This window comes from Belonocnema kinseyi, chromosome 7, assembly GCF_010883055.1.
Source record: "Belonocnema kinseyi isolate 2016_QV_RU_SX_M_011 chromosome 7, B_treatae_v1, whole genome shotgun sequence".
NCBI classification, from domain to species: domain Eukaryota; kingdom Metazoa; phylum Arthropoda; class Insecta; order Hymenoptera; family Cynipidae; genus Belonocnema; species Belonocnema kinseyi.
Window position 1 is genome coordinate 7,783,356 of NC_046663.1, and position 20,856 is coordinate 7,804,211.

The 20,856-nt window shown below is 22.7% G+C and overlaps 1 protein-coding gene across 4 annotated transcripts in view; it reads left to right on the plus strand.

Annotated features, from left to right (window-relative positions):
- The window catches only part of LOC117177560 (protein piccolo), a 147,660-nt gene that overhangs the window by 117,628 nt on the left and 9,176 nt on the right, over positions 1-20,856 (plus strand). For 2 of the 4 annotated variants that reach the window (XM_033368372.1, XM_033368373.1), the window contains exons 9-10: positions 7,182-8,024; positions 15,533-15,764. In XM_033368372.1, coding sequence (XP_033224263.1) covers positions 7,182-8,024; positions 15,533-15,764 — 1,075 coding nt within the window. The remainder of the gene's footprint in view (positions 1-7,181; positions 8,025-15,532; positions 15,765-20,856) is intronic. The other 2 variants (XM_033368374.1, XM_033368375.1) reach the window with 1 other exon arrangement.

Here is a 20,856-nt window from a genome sequence, read left to right on the forward strand (position 1 = left end):
AATTTTTAAACCTTCAAGCCACTTTTCAACAAAAATTAATTTTCCACGAAGCCGATGAAATTTTACCCAACAAGTATCAAATTTCAAACCAAGATTTTTTTTTGTTTTTCACTAAAAAAGAAGAATTTTCAACTAAAAATGATGAATCTTAAAAAATGGAAAAGTTACTTTTTCAATTTAAAAATTAATTTTAAACAAAAAAATACTTTCCCAATATACAGTTAAATTAAAAAATAAAATAAAAAATTTAGTCTTCAATCAAAAAAATAAATTTTTAACAATTTGGTTTAACTTTTACCCAAAAAGTTGAATTTTCAATTTAAAAAAGTTGAATTTTTAACAAAACAGATAAGTTTTCAACCTTGGAGATGAATTTTCAACTGAAAATATATATCTTCAAGAAAAAAACTGATTCCTGTAAAAAAATTTCAAAAAAAAATAGTTGAATTTTCAGTTAAAAAAGATTCTACGAAAAAAATTGATTTTTCAGTCCAAAAAGACGACAATAAATATAGATGAAATTTATTTTAAAAAAAAAGTATTTAATCACCAAAAAGAGGAATTGTTAACATATACCAATTTTTTACTCAAGCAAGAAATAAAAGTTATCTAAATTTTTAAACCTTCAAGCCACTTTTCAGCAAAAATTAATTTTCCACGAAGCCGATGAAGGTTTTCCCAACAGACATCAAATTTCAAACTAAGACTTTTTTTTTTAAGTTAAAAAAGATTCTATGAAAAAAATTTATTTTTCAATCCAAAAAAACGCATTTTTAACCAAAAAGGTTGAATTTTTAACAATTTAATTGAATTCTCTACGAAATGGTTACATTTTTTCATAATGATAAAATTTCTCCTAAAACAGATGAATTTTTGATGAGAAATTTTTTTTTTAATAGTCCAATTTTCATTAAAAAATATTCTAGTTGACTTTTTAAAGATCAAAATATGCATTTCTGAAAAAAATCAGTTTCTACGGAAAAACAATCTAGATTTTCATTCCAAAAAGACATTTTCCAACCAAATACAAGTACACTCTAATTTTCAATCAAGCGATTTTTTTTCTGTAAAAAAATATTTCAGTTGACGAAAAGAATTGAATTTTCAACAAATAAGACCAATTTTCCACAAAATAGTATAAATTTTTAACAAAATTATTGAATTATGTACCAAATATTCGCATTTTTATCCAATAAAGATAAAATTTCTCTTAAAGAAGATTAATTTTATTTTTTTAAATATTTGTATTTTCATCCAGAAAAGATTTTAGTTGAGTTTTCAAGATGAAAATATGAATTAAAAAAAAAATTTCTACGACAAAATTTGAATTCTCAATCCGAAAAGACGATTTTTTTTCAACCAAGAAGGATTAATTTTTAAGAAAATATTTCAATTCTCTACTAAATAGTTGCATTTTTATCCAAGAAAGATTAAAATTGTAGTAAAACAGACGAATGTTTGATAAAAAACATCTTTTTTTAAAAGTTAAACTTTCATCCAGAAAATATTTTAGTTATCTTTTCAACACCAAAATATTAAATTTAAACAAAAAGTGATTTTTGTACAAAATAGTAAATTTTCAACAAAACAGCAGAATTTTCAACCAAAAAGTTTGAATGTTTAACAAAATTGTTAAATCTTCAAACAGACAGTTGCATTTTTGTCCAAGAAAAATGAAAATTCTAATAAAATAGGTGAATTCATAAATCAAAAAGACTAATTTTCAACAAAAAAAGTTGAATTTTAATCCAAAAAGATTGCATTTGACTTTTTAACACAAAAATATGAATTATAAACAAAAAGTACATTTTCTAGGAAATAGTTGAATTTTCTACAAAACAGTTATATTTTTATGCAAAAAATTATAATATTTCTACTAAGAAAGATGAAGTTTTAAATATTTTTTATTTAAAAGCTGACCCAAAAAAGATTTCAGTTTATTTTTCAGCAATAAAGTATAAATTTTAAACAAACGATTAAAAACAAAAGGTTTCTACGAAAATTATTGAATTTTTAACTTAAAAGAAGAATTAAAAAAAACATTTGATTCAAATCTTTTTTCGTAAAAAATTCAACAGTTTTTTTTTCATTTTTCTTTTTATATAAAAAAAGCGTTTTATGGATTGAAAATTCATCTATCTTGGTTGACAATGAACTTTTTTGTGAAAAATTCAACCAATTAAAATTTGTCTGGTCTCTTTTGATACAAAATTCCACTATTTAGTTCAATATTCATTCGAGTTTCTTCTAAAAAACCCCCCAATTTTGGCATGAAAATACAATATTTGTTTAACCCTCAAAGTGCATACACGGTAAAAATCACGGTAAAGTGCATCGTGGGTGTTAAACACCCCCAGCGTATTTAATTATGTATTGTTTAACCCCTATTGAATATTTTGTCACAATCAAATTATCCGATATAGTTTAAGGTATTTTTTATAAGATAGAGTTGATTTTATAGCCATTTATTTATTTTAAGTTTTTTAAAAAAATTATTGAAAAAAAGTAAAAAATTGTTGTTTTTTTTTTGCTTAAAAATTCATAACTGACGCAATTTTAATTATTTTTAACCTGAAAATTTATAATTATACTTTTGACATAGTGTACTTTTAAAAAAAAAAGTTGCAACATGGGTGCTTTCAAAAAAGATATTTATTTGCACAGTTTAAAAGTCAATTTTATGATAAAATGACGAATCAGATTTTTTGCTTTTTAATCGATTTATTATTATAAAAATTTGGAACTTTGACATGTAATACTGCAAAAATACAATAAATTGAAACAATAGACATATATAACTGTATTTTAACAATTATATTTTATTCAACATATTCGCAGTTTGCTCTCGCATGACGCGCTTCCGTAAGTTATAAGCCATCTACAAAGAAAAAAAGTAAAAAATAATCGGAAAAAAAATTATTTCCCTTTATGATATGCTTACGTTATGAAGTAAACAAAAATTAATAAAATTTCAATGACAAAATTTGGTCCAAAATTACTGTTTACTTAATCAGTGCACACTGGGTGTATCATACCCCACAATTTTTTTTTTACCTCTACATTCGGCAGCTGCTGCTAGTAGTCTCGACGCTTGAAGTAGTATGTTAAACGACTTTACTTACGGTTAGTGTCTCCAACTAAAGCTAGATGGCGACACTTAATGCATTTATAAGAGTTTGAAAATTGCTGGGGGTACCGGATACCCACGGGGCAGTTTAAGGGTTAAAAATGTATAAGGGTTAAAAATGGACCTAGTTTTTAGTGAAAATTGAACTATTTGATTGAAAATTCATCTTTCTCTGTCCCAAAATAAGCTTTTTTGTTAAAAAAATTCATTTTTCAGGTTGGTAATTCATCTGTCTTGAAAAATTCGACTTCATCTTGAAAGATGAAGTATTTGGTTAAAAATGCAACTTTTTTTGGTTGATATTTGATCTCTTCTATTTTAAAAGTCGGCCGTTTTGTTGAAAATTCAATTATTTTGTTCAAAAGTAATTTTTTTTTATTGAAAATTGATCGTAATTGGTTGAAAATTAACTTTCTTCTAAAAAACTTCGTCTTTTTTGTTAAAATTTCGAATGTTAGGTTGTAAAGGCAACAATTTGGTTAGAAATTTCTTTCTTTTTTCAAATCTAACCATGCACGGAAACCGGGAATTTCACTAATTTTCAGAAGAAAAATCTGCCCAAGTTCGATTTCAGCAGTTTTTGAAATAATTAAAGTGCAGTTTTGAAAATATAAACAATTAAAAATTAAAACATTGGAACTTGAAATTTTTTTTATAAATAACAGTTTTATTTCATCAACTGTAAATATAAATCAATAAATAAATAATTTAAAAAATAGATCTGTACTTTAACTATTAAAAACTGTACAATAATTTATTTGACAGAACAATTCTAGATCCGTTCAAAATTTGAAAAATTCCAGATTGTAAATATTTCATTCCGAAAGTCTTGATAAAAATTAAAATTATTGTATCATTTATACCCATAATTTTATTTTCAGATAAAAATTCTAATGATTTATCAATAATATATTTTAAATTCAAAACTTAAAGTCTTCCTTTATATTGTTTTTCATATTAAATTTAATAAATAAATTTATTAATATATTATTTCTATTAATTATTTTACCCATTACAAAATTTAAACGTACGTTTTACTATTTTCAACTATTTTTCAGAACTTCTAAGTATATTTTAAAATTAGTCGACATTTTCCTACAATTTTTGAAAACCCTGCAAATTAAAAAAAATCCTTAAAATCGTTTAAATTGGGCTGTAAGTATTTGAAATTATTTCAAGTTCTAAATTTAATTCGAATCTTTTTAAAACTTTTAAATATCTCTTAAAATTATTCTAATACTTTTACAAATAATAGATGTTCTATTATTATTTATAAATTCAAATTGTTTTTTAACTTGCAGGATTTTCTAAAAGTTATAGAAAAACATTCAATTAATTTTCAAATATATTTAAAAGTCCGAAAAATAATTCTAAAATTCTTTTGAATTTGGAAAAAATTGGAATCACTTCTACATTTCTCAAGATTTTGAAATAAAATTTTACAGCTTTTAAAGGATGCCTAGATTATTTAAAATAAAAATAATTTAACTTCTAATTTAAGAAATTTTAAGTTGGAAAAACAATATTTTTCAATTTTTAATGTGTCTAGCTTAAAATTACTTAAAATAATATAAATTTGAAAAATTTTTAAGTTCATTGCTTGTTTCTTTAATTTAAACTATTGAAAATGTTAACGTGGATTTATATTTTTGGAACTTAATCTGAATATTTGAACTCTATAATTTATAAAAGTTATAAATTTTTCAGTTTATTTGCATATTATTTAATATTGTTTATTTGAAAAGTGTTAGTACCTTCTATTTGGTAAGTTTAAATTTTTGAGCATTTGAATACATAATTTTTGAATTGAAAAACTTTTAAACTTCAATTTAAAAAGTTTGGAATTCAACTGTTTAACTTTGAATGCTTTAATTGGCTGTTTATATTACTTTATATGTAAAAATGTTTAGACATAGTTTGATTTTTTAAATTTCATTGAGCGTGAAAAATGTTTGCAAACCGAGAAATGACCGGGAATTTTTTTCTTCGATTAAAACGGCCACCCTGAGTATGTTAAAATCCGCTTTAATTATTTATTCAATAATACAAATCAAATATTTATAAACAAATAGATTTTTTTCAATTTGGTCCTGTTTTTTTATATTTTTATCTTATTTTAAAGAGTGGACTAGACATTTTTCTTGATCTGATAAAAATTTGGGAGTGGGTAGACCAATACTTTCTCAGGAATAAATTTTTGAATGTTTTTTGAAAATCTAAATCTTTAAATGCTACAATTTATAAAATTTCAAAATTTGGCCGTTTAATTTAAAATTGTGGAGTTGAAAAGTGTTCCCTCTTTTTCATTTTTTTCTCCAAGAATTCTGAATTTAATAGAATCCTTTAATAAAATACAATTATTTTTTTTTAAAAGCTTACTATTTTGTTTAATATTTGTATCTTTGTTGTAGAAAATTAATCTATTTTAATAAAAAAATTTAACTGCTTTTTTGAAAGTTTAACTAATTTGTTAAATATTAATTTTGCGTTTAAAGATTGAACTATTTTGTTTGAATTTTCTTTGTATTTCTCATCAAAAATGTTTTAAAAGTTGAACTACTTTTGGGTGAAATGTTGAACTCTTTAATTGAAAGTTTTTTTTTTTTAGATCTATACTTTTAGTTAAAAATTCATCTCTTTGTTTGAAAAATGTACTTTTTTTTAAATTGTTTTTCTTTTAGATTCAAATTTTTAAATTAAAAATTAATCTCTTCTAGTTGAACATTCAACTACTATTTGGTTGAAAAGTCATGTATTTTATTGAATGTTAGTTTTTTTTTTGTAGAAAATTAATTTTCTTGGTCAAGAACTTATCTTCTTGATTAAAAACTCAACTTTTGGATGAAATTTTGAACTCTTTGGTTGAAATTCCTTTTTTAAAGAAGTCTTCCACGTTCTTCTTTGATAATTTTTCAAATCTCTGAAAATATTCTTACACTATTTGTTACAATAATTTTTCAATTCTCCTAAGAATCTTAGGAAATTTTTTTATTCTTTTGAAGTCTTTCACAATTATTAAAAAAGTTCTAAATTGTTTGTTTAAAATCTACAAAAATCTACATTTTATTTTAAATTCGGCTGTAATTATTTGAAATTGTTTCAAGTACTAAATTTAATTCGAATCATTTCAAAACTTCTAAATATCTCTTAAAATTACTCTAATATTTTTACAAATAATAAGTGTTCTATTATTATTCATAAATTCAATTTTTTTTTTAATTTGCAGGATTTTCTATAAGTTATGGAAAAAGTTTAATTCATTTTCAAATATATTTGAAAGTTCCGAAAAAAAATTCAAAAATTATTTTGAATTTTGAAACAATTAAAATCACTTCTAGATTTCTCAAGATTTTTAAATAAAATTTTAAAGCTTTTAAAGGATGCCTAGACTATTTGAAATGAAAATAATTTAACTTCTAATTTAAGAACTGTTAAGTTTAGCAAATTATTTTTTAATTTTTAAAGTTCATTGCTTGATTCTTTAATTTAGACTATTGAAAATGTTAACGTGAATTTATATTTTTCAAATATAATCTGAATCTTTGAGCTCTATAATTTATAAAAGTTATAAATTTTGCAGTTTATTTGCATTTCATTTAACATTGTTTATTTGAAAAGTGTTAATACCTTCCAGTTTTTACTTCTAAATTTTTGAGCATTTTAATACCAAATTTTTTAAATTGAAAAACTTTTAAACTTTAATTTTAAAAAGTTTGGAATTCTAGTGTTTAATTTTGAATACTTTAATTTGTTGTTTATTACTTTATATGGAAAAATGTTTAGAATATAATTTGATTTTTTAAACTGGGAATTTTTTTTCGATTAAAAATTTGAAGTAATTCGTTAAAAAATGAAATATTTTTTGACTCGAAATCGATGAAATTCAAAGAGCTGTTAATAGAAATTATTTTTTTAAAAAAACATCGAACTATTTTCTATTCAAATTATACAAGTTCATTTGTTCAACATTTGTTTAGTTCCAAGTTTAAAAACATATTTTTGATTGATCCAAATATTGAAAAAGTTTTCTACATTTAAAAAATACAATTCGCAGGAACTTGAAATGAAGTGTGACGATTCGAGTTTTCACGAAGAGGTCAAAGATTCAGTAAAAAGTCGAAAGAATCCCGAGCCTCCCTCTGAAGAATCGCTGATGGAGTCGAATTCCTCAAACGTAGAGGAAGTCGAGCCAGCAAAAGTTTTTCTCTCGATTCCGCCTCTGAGTGAAAGAATTCGCAAAAAGCCGGACCCAGGACCGCCGCCGAAATCTCAGCTAGACATCGAGGCTGCCATTATTGAATCCTCAATCGAGATCGATGGAGAATTGATAAATAATGACGAAGAAAAGTCAATGCTGTCGACAGCTTTGCGGGAACTTTTAGAGGCCAAAATTGAGGAAGAGCCTGAGGAGATGATGGAAAGTGAAGTGTCTCCTCGACAATTGTCGTCTCCGATTCTGAATATTAATCAAGAGAAGCCAGATGATGATGATGATGATGATGATGATAATGATGATCATGATGATGATGATGAAGAAGAGGAGAGTGAGGAATTTAAGTTTGAATTGAAAGAAGATTCGATGGAGGTATCGCAGGACGAAGTGAAGCTGGATTTGAAGGATATAAAGGAAGAGTTGAAAGAGGATTTATTAAAGGAAGATTTAAAAGAAGAATTATTAAAGGAGGATTTAGAGGTTGAATTGAAGGAAGGGGACAAGATAGAGAGTCCAAAAATGGGAGAATCGTCAGTGAAAAATAGTCCCGAAATTTCGGATGAAACTCCGCCTGTGAAAATAACACCTCCGAAGGATGTGATTAGGCTGAAGGATCCGAGGACCTGCGTGCCGAAGGAATCAATCCCAAAAATGGAAACTCCTGTCAAGCGCAAGGTTAGAATGGTAGGATTATTGTAGTCGTTTTTTTTTTTTTTTTCTGAAGCTGAGTGCTCGTCACTTGACTTACAAGTAACAACTTCTTGAGGTTTCTCATTAATTCTATTTTTTTTTTTTTTTAAATTGTTTCCTTTTGATTTGCGTACGTTGCACGTTTCTTTTTCTGGACTCATTCAACTGCATGTGTTTTAATTACAGGCCTTGTAGACCCTATTTTCTGAATTTGGTCTCTAGATAACCATAATGGAATTTATGGAATTTTCGAAAAGATTGAAGGGACTGTGGTTAAATTATGTAAAGGATTTTACGGGAATTTTAGAAAAAATAATCCGTCCAACTTTGATTTCAACCGGTTTTTTTTTTTAAATATTTAGTTAAATTGTGATCTTTTTTAATTTTAATATCAGTCAGTTTAGAATGCGTAATTCGAAAATTTGTTGGTTTAAAAATTTTTAATTTTGAAGAGACTGGGATATTTTTTTTTTACAATACCCGTAAATATTTTTTATTCTTTAGAATTCGATTAAATCACTGAAATCAATTAAAAATTTCTTTGTAATCTTATGATATAACCAAATTTTTTTTTTAATTTTTAGAAATTTTCAGTTAAGTGGAATTGAGTAAATTTAGAATGATTTAGGAGATTTAATTTTCTTTTTTTAATTTGTTGAATTCCGGGAATCCTGGAAAACCAGGAAATGACAGTGAATTTATTTTTTGACCGGGTATTTTACAAAATTTTGTATAATTTATTAAATTGTGAGTTTTCTAAATTATTATATCATTTAATTTAGAATGCGTAATTTGAAAATCTTTCACTTGAAAAATATTCCATTTTAGATTTTTAATTTTTAAAAGCATATATATTTTAATTTAAATAATTTTAAAATGCAGTTTTAAAGGATTAAAAAATTAGAATTTTTTAAAATCGAACATTTTTTTTTTTTGTAAAACAAATTTTCAAACAAAAAAAAAATCTGCCCAAATTCGATTTTAGAAGTTTTGAAAGTAATTAAAGTGCAGTTTTAAAGATTTTAACAATTAAAAATTAAAAGCATTTGAAGTTGAAAATTGTTGATAAATAACAGTTTTATTTTATCAACTCTAAATATAAATATAAATAAATTCTAGATCCGTTAAAAATTTGAGAATTTTCAGATTTTAAATGTTTCAATCCGAAAGTCTTGACAAGAATTGAAATTAATATATCATTTATTACGATAATTTTATTTTTAAATAAAAATTTTCATGATTTATCAATAATATATTTTTAATTCCAAGTAAATTATTTAATTTGTATAGAATTTTATTTGAAACCAAATATTTAATATTGATAATATTTATTTTTGACCGGGAATTTTACAAATTTGTAGAAAAAAAATCTGTCCACGTTCGATCTCAACATTTTTTAAATAATTAGTGAAATTGTTGTTTTTCAATTATGCTATTTGCCATTAAAAATTGTTTATAAGCTTACATTTTTAATTTAAAGAATTTTTAAATGCTTTCTTAAAGACCTGAACAAATGAAAAATAAAAGCCTTTGATGTTGAAAATTTTTGATAAAAAAACATTTTTATTTAATAAATACTTTTTTTTAAATTTATCTGTACTTTAATAAAAAGTTTCAACTTAAAAATAACTTCAAAAAAGAATATATTCTTAATTAAAGGATTTTATTAAATTTAAAATATTGTTTCGGTCCAAAATATTCAATTTTTAACCCATTCAATTTGAAATTTTTAATTAAAAAAAAAGATGAATTATTGAATATTTAGCAATATTTGAATTTTTATTTAAGAAAAGTAAATTAAAACCAAATAGTGACAAATAAACCTGGAATGTTTAAAATTTCGAAAAATGCTTAATTTGTAAGTGAAATTTAAAAATTTTGATGTATAATTTACAAAGGAACAGATTGAAAATTATTTAAAAACTTTAAATTATTTTAAGTAATTCAATCGAAGTTTTTTAACATTTTTTTCAAAACTTCTAAATATATTTTTAAATTAAAATTTTCCTATAATTTCTGAAAATCCTGCAAATTAAAAAAAAAAAATCCTTAAAATCTTCCACAATTTTTTAAAGTGAAAAATCATTTGCAATTTTCCTAAGAATCTTAAGAAAACTTTTATTCTTTTGAAGTCTTTCACAATTCTTTAAAAAATTCTAAATTTTTTTGTTTGAAATCTGCAAAAATCTACGTTTTATTTTAAATTTGGCTGTATTTGAAATTATTTCAAGTTCTAAATTTAATTCGAATCTTTTTAAAACTTCTAAATATCTCTTAAAATTACTCTAATATTTTTACAAATAATAAGTGTTCTATTATTATTCATAAATTCAATTTTTTTTTTAATTTGCAGGATTTTCTATAAGTTATGGAAAAAGTTTAATTCATTTTCAAATATATTTGAAAGTTCCGAAAAAAAATTCAAAAATGATTTTGAATTTGGAAAAATTTAAAACCACTTCTAGATTTCTCAAGATTTTGAAATAAAATTTTAAAACTTTTGAAGGATGCCTAGATTATTTAAAATAAAAATAATTCAACTTCTAATTTGAAAACTTATTAAAATTATTTTTCAATTTTTAATGTTTTTAGCTTAAAATTACTTAAAATTATATAATTTTGAAATTTTTTACAGTTCATTGCTTGATTATTTAATTTAGACTATTGAAAATGTTAACGTGGATTTATAATTTTTTTTTATTATTTATTTATAACAAATGTTAAAGGTTTGGAATTCAAGGGTTCCACTTTGAATGCTTTATTTTGTTGTTTATTATTTATTACTTTATATGGAAAAATGTTTAGAATATAGTTTAATTTTTTAGATTTTATTGGCCGTGAAAAATGTTTTCGAACCGGGAAAAACCCGGTAATTTTGTCTTCGATATTCCGTGAAATCCTGGAATATTTATTAAAATCCATTGAGAGCGTTAAAAAAAACTGTAAACCCGTTTCAGATCTTCCGAAATTCTAAAAAATGCATTGAGGATGGCCGTTTTAATCGAAGAAATAAATTCCCGGTTTTTTCCCGGTTCGCAAACATTTTTCATGGTCAATATAATTTTTTTTTAAATTTGAACTCTAAAGAAAAAATTGTTCTCTTTGAAATTATACAAATTAAAGTTTAAAAGTTTTTTTATTCAAAAATATGGTATTCAAATTCTCAATAATTTACACATATAAAATATGAATACGTTACAATAGAACAATTTTAAAATAAAAAGTAAAAAAGTCAAATTAAAAGCTGCCAAATTTTGAATCTTGAAAAGCTTCAAAATTTTATTCCAAAATCTTGAGAAATATAAAAGTTGTTTTAAATTTTCTCAAATTTAAAATTATTTTTGAAATTTTTTCAGAACTTTCTAAATATCTTTTATAATTAATTGAATTTTTCGTACAATTTTTTGGAAATCCTGCAAATTAAAAAAAATCCTTAACATTTTTCAATAGATTCAAAATTAATTTAAATTTTGAATTTTCAAGAGTTGTGAAAAGACTTTAAAAAAACAAAAACACTTTCTTAAGATTCTTAGGAAATTAACCATTATTTTTCATTTTGAAAAATTATTTTAAGAGAATATTTAAAAAGGTTTTAAAAGAGATACAAAATTTGCAACAAGAAAAAAACAGGAAGGTTATAAGAATTTTGTTTTTAATTTGTATGATAATTTTAAATCTTTTCAAAACTTCTCGATCTCTTAAAATTACTTAATTTTTTTTATAAATAATAAGTGTTTATAAAAAATTCAGTTTTAAATTTTTTACTTTTAAATATTTAAATAAACAGTCAAATATTGCTAAATATTCAATAATTGTTATTTTTCTTAATTCGAAAATTGAAAATCAATTGGTTACCGACCAGAAATTTTTAATAGCCTTATTAAATTCACTTGATTATTTTTATAATTTAATTTGAATTTTTATGTATTTCGTCAAATTTTTCTCGTTTCGCTGAAATTACTTTAAATTTACTCAAATTTTATTTAATAAATGAATTTTTTTTTTATATTTTTCAAAGTTAAACATTTTTTAGGAATCTTGGATTTCTTTAATTCACTTTAATTGTTCTAAATTTACACAAATCTACATAATCTAATTGATTTTTTAAATATTTTGGATTATTTTCGTTTTTCTTAAATTCTTCCAAATTAACTGAAATTTTACTGCAAAATTTTTTTTGTCGATATTTGAAGAAATTTTCGAATTTATTTCCATAATTTTGAATTCTTTTATAGTCATTAGTCACTTTTTTGGTTACAAAATAATACTGTTTCTAAGATTTGAAATTATTAAAAATAATTTTTTGGAATTCATCTTCAATTCTTATTTACTCACTCTGAATTTTTTCAAATTCTTTGGAATTTGACCCAAATTTGACTAAATAAATGGATTTTTTCGACTTTTAAACATTTTTCGAATTTATTTCAATAATTTTTCATTGTTTTTTAATCATAACTCATTTTTTCGGTTAGAAATTAGTAGGATTTCAAAGATTTTTAAACAGATTTTAAATTATTTTTCAGAATTCATATTAAAATTCTTATTAATTTGCCATGTATTTAAAAAATTTTTTTAATATTCTTTCGAAATTTGTTTAATATACTTGAATTTTTTCAAATTTTTCTCAATTCTACTTAATTCAATTCAGTTGCATTTTTTAAAATTTACCTTGACTTTCTATGAATGTCATCGAATTCTCGTTTACCTTAAATTCCTCAAAATGGACACAAAAATTTTACGGAAATAAATGGATTTTTTAGATTTTTTTTTAATCTTCGAATTTTTTCAATAATTTTGAATTACTTTGTAGTCATTAGTCACTTTTTTTATAGAAATTATTAGGGGTTTAAAGATTTGAAGGTATTTGAAATTATTTTTTGGAATTCATCCTGAATTCTTATTAATGTATCCTGAATTCTTTCGAATTCTTTGGAATTCTCTTAAAATTTTTTTATATATTTCAATTTTCCACATTTTTCTCCATTCTATTTAATGGATTTAAAAAAATTTCAACAGTTTTTATTTAATTGATTCTGAAGCCTTTAAACGTCACTTTGAATTCTTAGCAATTTTATCAAATTCTTTTGAATTTCCTTTAATTTTTGTGAGCTCATTTCAAAGTTACTGAATTCAGTAAAGTTTTTTCATACTTTTCTATTTTTTTTTCTATTCAGTTGCATTCTTTTTAATTCACTTTGATTTTTTATGAATCTAAGCGAATTCTCGTTTAGCTTCAATTCCCTTAAATTCATTCCAACTTTACGGATATCAATGGAATCTTTTTCATTTTGACGTTTTTTTCCAATTCATTTGAATTCTCTGGAATTGTTTTGTAGTCTTGTTCAATTTTTTGGTTAGAAATTAGTAGGGTTTCAAATATCTGAAATCATTTTTTGAAATTCATTCTGAATTCTTATTAATTTACTTTCTTATTAATTCTTTCAAATTCGTTGGAATTCTTTTGAATTTTTTTTCTTCACTATACTTGAATTTATTCAAATTTTTGCTAATTCTACTTAACTCAATTGATTGTTTTCCAATTTTTGTTTTTGTTTAATTAATTCTGAAGACTTTTAACCTCACCTTGAATTCTGAGATATTTCATCAAATTCTTTTCAATTCAATGAAGTTTTTATTTCATATTTTTACATTGTTTTCAATTCATTTGAATACTTTTCAATTTATTTGAATTCCTTTTAATTCAATTTGAATTCTTTTTAATTCATTTGAATTCTTTTCAATTCATTTGAATTCTTTTGAATTTTATTCAGTATACTTGATTTTTGTCAAATTTTTCCCAATTCGACTTAATTCAATTGATTGCCTTCAAATTTTAAATCTTTTTTGTTTAATTAATTATGTTTTTTAACGTCACCTTGAATTCTTAGGCAATTTATCCAATTTTTTGCAATTCCCTTGCATTTTTCTGAGCTCACTTAGTGAATTCAATTAAGTTTTCTTTCATATTTTTACATTGTTTTCAATTCATTTGAATTTTTTCAATTTTCAATTCATTTGAATTCCTTTCAATTCATTTGAATTAAAAAAAAAAATTTTTTGTCATACTTGATTTTTTTTTTTTTTTAATTTTCCCAATTTCACTTAATTCAATTTATTGTTTTCAAATTCTTAATCTTTTTTTTTTTAATTAATTATGAAGTCTTTTAACCTCACCTTGAATTCTTAGGCATTTCATCAAATTCTTTTCAATTCCATTGCATTTTTCTAAACTCACTTATTGAATTCAATGAAGATTTTTTTCATATTTTGACATTGTTTTCAATCCATTTAAATTATGTTCAATTTTTTTTTTTCAATATACTTGGTTTTTTTCTTCAAATTTTTCCAATTTTACTTAATTCAATTGATTGTTTTCCAAATTTTTATATTTTTTGTTTATTTAATTTCGAAGTCTTTTAACCTCACCTTGAATTCTTAGGCATTTCATCAAATTCTTTTCAATTCCATTGCATTTTTCTAAACTCACTTATTGAATTCAATGAAGATTTTTTTTTTTCATATTTTTACATTGTTTTCAATTCATTTGAATTTTTTTCATTCATTTGAATTCTTTTTAGTTCATTTGAATTCTTTTGAGTTTTTTCCAATATAATTGTTTTTTTTCAATTTTTCCCAATTCTACTCAATTCTATTGATTGTTTTCAAATTTTAAATCTATGTTTTAAAAAAATTAATTATCAAGTCTTATAACCTCAATTGAATTCTTAGACATTTCATCACATTCTTTTCAATTCCCTTGCATTTTTCTAAACTCTCTTACTGAATTTAATCAAGTTTTTTTTCATATTTTTATATTGTTTTCAATTCACTTGAATTCTTTTAACTCATTTGAATTATTTTCAATTCATTTGAATTCTTTTGAATTTTTTCTTCTTCAAATTGTTCCCAATATTATTTTTTTACATTGTTTTCAATTCATTAGAATTCTTTTGAATTATTTGAAGTCCTGTGAATTCATTCTGAATTTTTTGCCCTTTAAAGCGCGAAAAAAGTGTCTTATTGGCATGACAAAAAGTACCCTTTGATCCCTATATTTTATCTGATGAGGACTGCGAGGCCTGAAGTTATTTTCTATCGAAAGAAAATACAAATTTTTGATTGCATGATATTATACCTTTTTTTGTATTTATTCTAGATTTGATTCATTATTTCTTTATTAGATTGAAAGAGCTATTTCAAGTATAAACTCAGCTCCAGTGACTAAATGTGTGCTTAGAGCATGAATTTATGTGATTTTGATAGAATTGAAATTGCAGTTTGAAGGTATAAGTAAATGTGCATAATACGTGAAGTAATTTGTTTCCAACTGAATCATAAGTTCAATAGAAATCTTTATAGAAATCTTCCTAAGCTAGACTTTTTCGATTTGCTTTAAAGATTTTGAATAAAAATTGACTACTTTTCATGGGAGATCTGAAGTTGATACCTTTTGCAAAGTTTGTTTTTGTGCCTAAATTTCTTACGCGAAGATTTCTTTTCAGTTGTCGATATCCGAGTATAGGAAAAGAAAACAGCAGTCGACGGGAACTCCGCCGGAACGTGAATTGTCGAATGATCCGTCTTCGGAGAAAGGAGCCGCTAGAGGCCGTTCTGACAGTGCCAGTAGTGGAACATCTTCCTTGAGTTCTGATGATGAAGGTCCGAAAGTTTCCCTGGAAATACCGAGTTTATCGACACTGCCGCTCTTCACAACTCCCGAGGACGAGAAAAAAGGTGCGTCACTCATTGCATTAGAATCAGCGGAAATTCAGGGTGTCTAAGTGACCTTGAAAATCTTGAAAACCTGGAAATCTCTTTGATTTATTCACGAAAATCTTGAATTTTAATTTTTTGTTTTTTCTTTTAAAACAGTCATTTTATCGAAATGCAAAGAGCAATTTAAATCTTTTAGCCTATTATGAAAGAAAAATCTTGCTGCTGAACATTTTTTTATTCGCCAAGATATAATTTATATTTTGTTCATTACAGAATAAATAAAGATATTTCAAGACACGTTTTTTTTTTTTTTTTTTTTTTGAGGTGTTCAACTTGGAAATTATAAAAATTGTTAGTTTAAAATTTCGATGTTAATTCAGTTTCAGAATTAGAATAAGACATGGCCATATAATGGATTTTTCGAGGTTACAAAATGTTTCTAAAGATTTCGAAATATTTGAAACTTTAAAGATTTAAAGGATTTATCAGATTTCAAAGATTTCAAAAATTTGAAACGATTTCAAGAGGTTTTAAAACATTTTAGATTTCAAAATATTTAAAATAATTCAATGACTTCAATGAATACAAACAATTTTCCAGACAAAGATTTAAGAAAGATTTTATAAACGTTTCACAAAGATTTTAAAACTTACAAAAGAGTTTTAAAGATTTTAAAAAAGGTATGTTAAACCAAATCTTTAAAATTTTTAAACATTTCAAAGATTTTAAACAATTTCAAAAATTTTTAGGAGATATCAAAAGATTTCAATAATGTTTATAATAATTTGCAAAAAAATTGGAAGATTATAAGAATTTTTTTTAAATTTGTATGATAATTTTAAATCTTTTCAAAATATCTCTATCTCTTAAAATTACTCGATTTTTTTTATAAATAATAAATTTTTATAAACAATTCAGTTTCAAATTGTTTACTTTTAAATATTTAAATAAACAGTCAAATATTGCTAAATATTCAATAATTATTATTTTTCTTGATTCAAAATTTGAAATTGAATTGATTAAATACCAGATATTTTTAATAGCATTAAATTCACTTGATTATTTTTATAATTTAATTTGATTTTTTATGTATTTCATCAAATTTTTCTCATTTCGCTGAAATTCCTTTAAATTTACTCAAATTTGATTAAATAAATGGATTTTTAAAATATTTTTTAGATTTTATAAACGTTTCACAAAGATTTTCAAACTTACAAAAGAGTTTTAAATATTTTAAACTATGGGTATGTTAAACCACACTTCTAAAATTTTAAAACATTTCAAAGATTTTAAACAATTTCAAAATTTTTTAGGAGATATCAAAAGATTTCTATAATGTTTATAATAATTTGCAAAAAAATTGGAAGATTATAAGAATTTTTTTTAATTTGTATGATAATTTTAAATCTTTTTAAAACATCTCTATCTCCTAAAATTACTCGATTTTTTTTATAAATAATAAATGTTTATAAACAATTCGGTTTCAAATTGTTTACTTTTAAATATTTAAATAAACAGTCAAATATTGCTAAATATTCAATAATTATGATTTTTCTTAATTCAAAATTTGAAATTGAATTGATTAAATACCAGATATTTTTAATAGTATTAAATTCACTTGATTATTTTTATAATTTAATTTGATTTTTTATGTATTTCATCAAATTTTTCTCGTTTCGCTGAAATTCCTTTAAATTTACTCAAATTTGATTAAATAAATGGATTTTTAAAATATTTTTTAGATTTTATAAACGTTTCACAAAGATTTTCAAACTTACAAAAGAGTTTTAAAGATTTTAAAAATCGGGAAATGATCAGGAAAAACCGGGAAATGACAGTGAATTTATTTCTTGACAGGGAATTTTACAAATTTTCAGAAGAAAAATCAGTTCAAGTTCGATTTCAACAGTTTTTAAAATAATTAGTTGAATTGATATCTTTTTATAATTTTATTTTTAAGCTTATATTTTTAATTTAAAGAATTTTAACGTGTAGTCTTGAGGACTTAAACAATTAAAAACTTTTCAAGTTGAAATTTTTTAAATAAAAAACAGTTTTATTTTATCAACTGTAAATATACATAAATAATTTTTAAAATAGATCTGTACATTAAATATTAAAAACTGAACAATAATTGATTTGATAAAACTATTCTAAATCCGTTGAAAATATTGTTTCAGGCTAAATTATTCAATTTTTAACCCATTTAATTTAAAAAAATTTGATTAACAAAAAGGATTATTATTTAATGTTTAGCAATATTTGACTTGTAATTTAAGACGAGTAAATGGAAGAAATATTTAAAAGTAAACAATTTGAAACGTAATTTTTTGACATAGAAAACTTTGAATTGTTAAAATTTCGAAAAGTTTTTAACATTTTAACGTCACAATTTTTATTGTTCTACTTAATAAAATGTTTAATTTGTAAGCGAAATTGTTCAATTTTGATGTATAAATAATAATTGAACACATATTATTTGTGAAAAAATTTGAGTAATTTTAAGAGATATTTAGAAGTTTTAAAAAGATTCAAAATTGATATAAAACTTAAAATGATATCAAGTAATTTAAACGAAGTTTTTGAACAAATTTTCAGAACTTCTAAACAGATGTTAAACTGAATAAAATTTTTCGTACAATTTTTAGAAAATTAAAAAAAAAATTTGAAAATCCTTAAGTTCTTCCCGGGTCGTTTTAAATAATGTTGGAAATCTATTTAAATATGCTGTTAAAATAATTTTTCAAAATGAAGAATCATTTTTAATTTGCCTAGGAATTTTAAGAAAATGTTTTTATTCGTTTGGAGTCTTTCACAATTCGTAAAAAACCTCCAAATTTTATTTAAACAGTGAGTATTTGCACCGAAATTCGGTTACGAATAACCAAATTTTTTCGTTAAACACACTTTTGGAAACTTCTAAATATATTTTTAAATTACTCCAATTGTTTTTAAAAATAATAAGTGTTCAATTGTTATTTATAAATCCAAATTCTCAGGTCTTTATTTTGAATTGAAGGATTTTCTCAAATTTGTAGGATAAATTAAATTAATTTTTAAAGTTATTGAGAAGTTTTGAAAAAATTTAAATCTACTTCTAGATTTCTCAAGATTTTGAAATGAAATTTTAAAGTTTTTCAAGGATGATTAAACTATTTAAAATGAAAATAATTTAAATTCGAATTTAAGAACTTTTAAGTTTGAAAAATTTTAATTTTTAAATATTTAATGGCCTAAAGTAACTGAATAATATAATTTTGACAATTTTTGAAGTTAATGGATTGATTCTTTAATTTAGATTATTTAAACATTTTTTAATTTAATCAAGATTTCAAACATTTTGCTAAGATTTCGAACATTGCACAAAGATTTTAAAACTTTCAAAAGAATTGAAAGATTTCAAAACATTTCAAATATTTTAAATAACTTCAAAATTTTTTAGGAGATGTCAAAAGATTTCACAAAATTTTCAAAGATTTCATAAAGCATTCATAAAGATTTCAAAACATTAAAAAAACATTTCAAAAATATTTCAAAGATTTTAAAAAATTTCACAAAGTTTTCGTAGATTTTTAAATTTTCAAGGACATAAAAGATTTCAAGAAGGATACAGTAAAACAGATTTTAAAGATTTAAAAACATTTCAAATATTTTAAACGATATCAAAATTTTTTTTTTTAATTTCAAAAGATTTCAAACATTCCTGTGATTTTAAACGATCACAAAAAAATTTCATAAAGATTTCACAAGTTTTTCAAATATTCCAGTGATTTCAAACGAATAAAAAAGACTTTGAGAAGATTTCAAAAGACTTCAATAATTTTCAACAAACACAAAAGATTTCGCAAACAAAGATTAATGAAAAAGTTCGCAAATATTTCAAGAATTTTTAAGATTTTATAAAAGCTTTGAAAATGTCAAAAGATTTCACCGAAAATTCAAGATTTCATTAAGGTTTGTAATACTTCACAAAGATTTCAAAATATTTCACAAAGATTTCAAAAGATTCCAATAATATTTCAATGATATAAAAAAGGAGACCTGAAAATTTTTTATTTCTTGACCTGGAAAACCTGGAAAAGACCTTAAATTTTGTTCCTAAAAATTGCTAAACACCCTGAAATTAGAATAAAACCGGGAAAATCTTGGGTTGGAAAATTTGATATTTTTTAATAATCGCAATAATTAAAAGAGCCGAGAAATGAAGAAAAAAAATCAGTTAAACTTTGATTTCAAGAGTTCTATTAAATACTCTGCCCGGAAAATCTGGAATTGTCAGGGAATTTTTATAAATCTGAAAAAATCTAAAAATGTTTGGGATTTGGTTTTTAAAGTCGGGGATTTTTTTTAGAGCGTGCTTCAGTTTTTACATTACTATATTGAAGAATTTTCGTTGTTTTTGTTTGTTTGAAATTTATTTGTTTAACTGAAAATTCAACTATTCTGTTTTTGGTTAAAAATTGATCCGTCTTAGTTGAAAATTCAATTATCTTGTTGAAAATTCATGTATTTTGTTGAAAATTTGTACTTTTTTTAGATTTATTTCCATTGTTTTTTATTAAAAATTAAAATCTTCTTTGGTTGAAATATCAACTAAAACATTTTTGATTACAAAATTGTTTTTTTTTAAATGTAGATTCAAAATTACTTGGTTGAGAGTTACTCTTTTTTTCTAAATAATTTTTTGTTGTTAAAGATTCATAATTTTATTTTAAAATTCATCTCCTTGGTTGAAAAATGAGCTTTTTTTGAAATTCTCGTTGTTTTTTTGTTTGAAATTAATTTTTTGAACTGAATATTCAACTATTCTGTTTTTTAGTAAAAATGTATCCGTATTAGTTTAAAAATTCAAGTATCTGGTTGAAAATACATGTATTTTGTTGAAAATTTGTACTTTTTATATTTATTTACTTGGTTGAGAGTTGCTATTTTTTAAAAATAATTTTTTGTTTTTAAAGATTCATAATTTTATTTGAAAATTCATCTCCTTGGTTAAAAAATAAACTACTTTGTTAAAAATTCTGTTTTTTTTTTAATTAATTTTTTTTACTGAAAATTCAACTATTCTGTTTTTGATTGAAAATTGATCCATCTTAGTTGAAAATTCAAG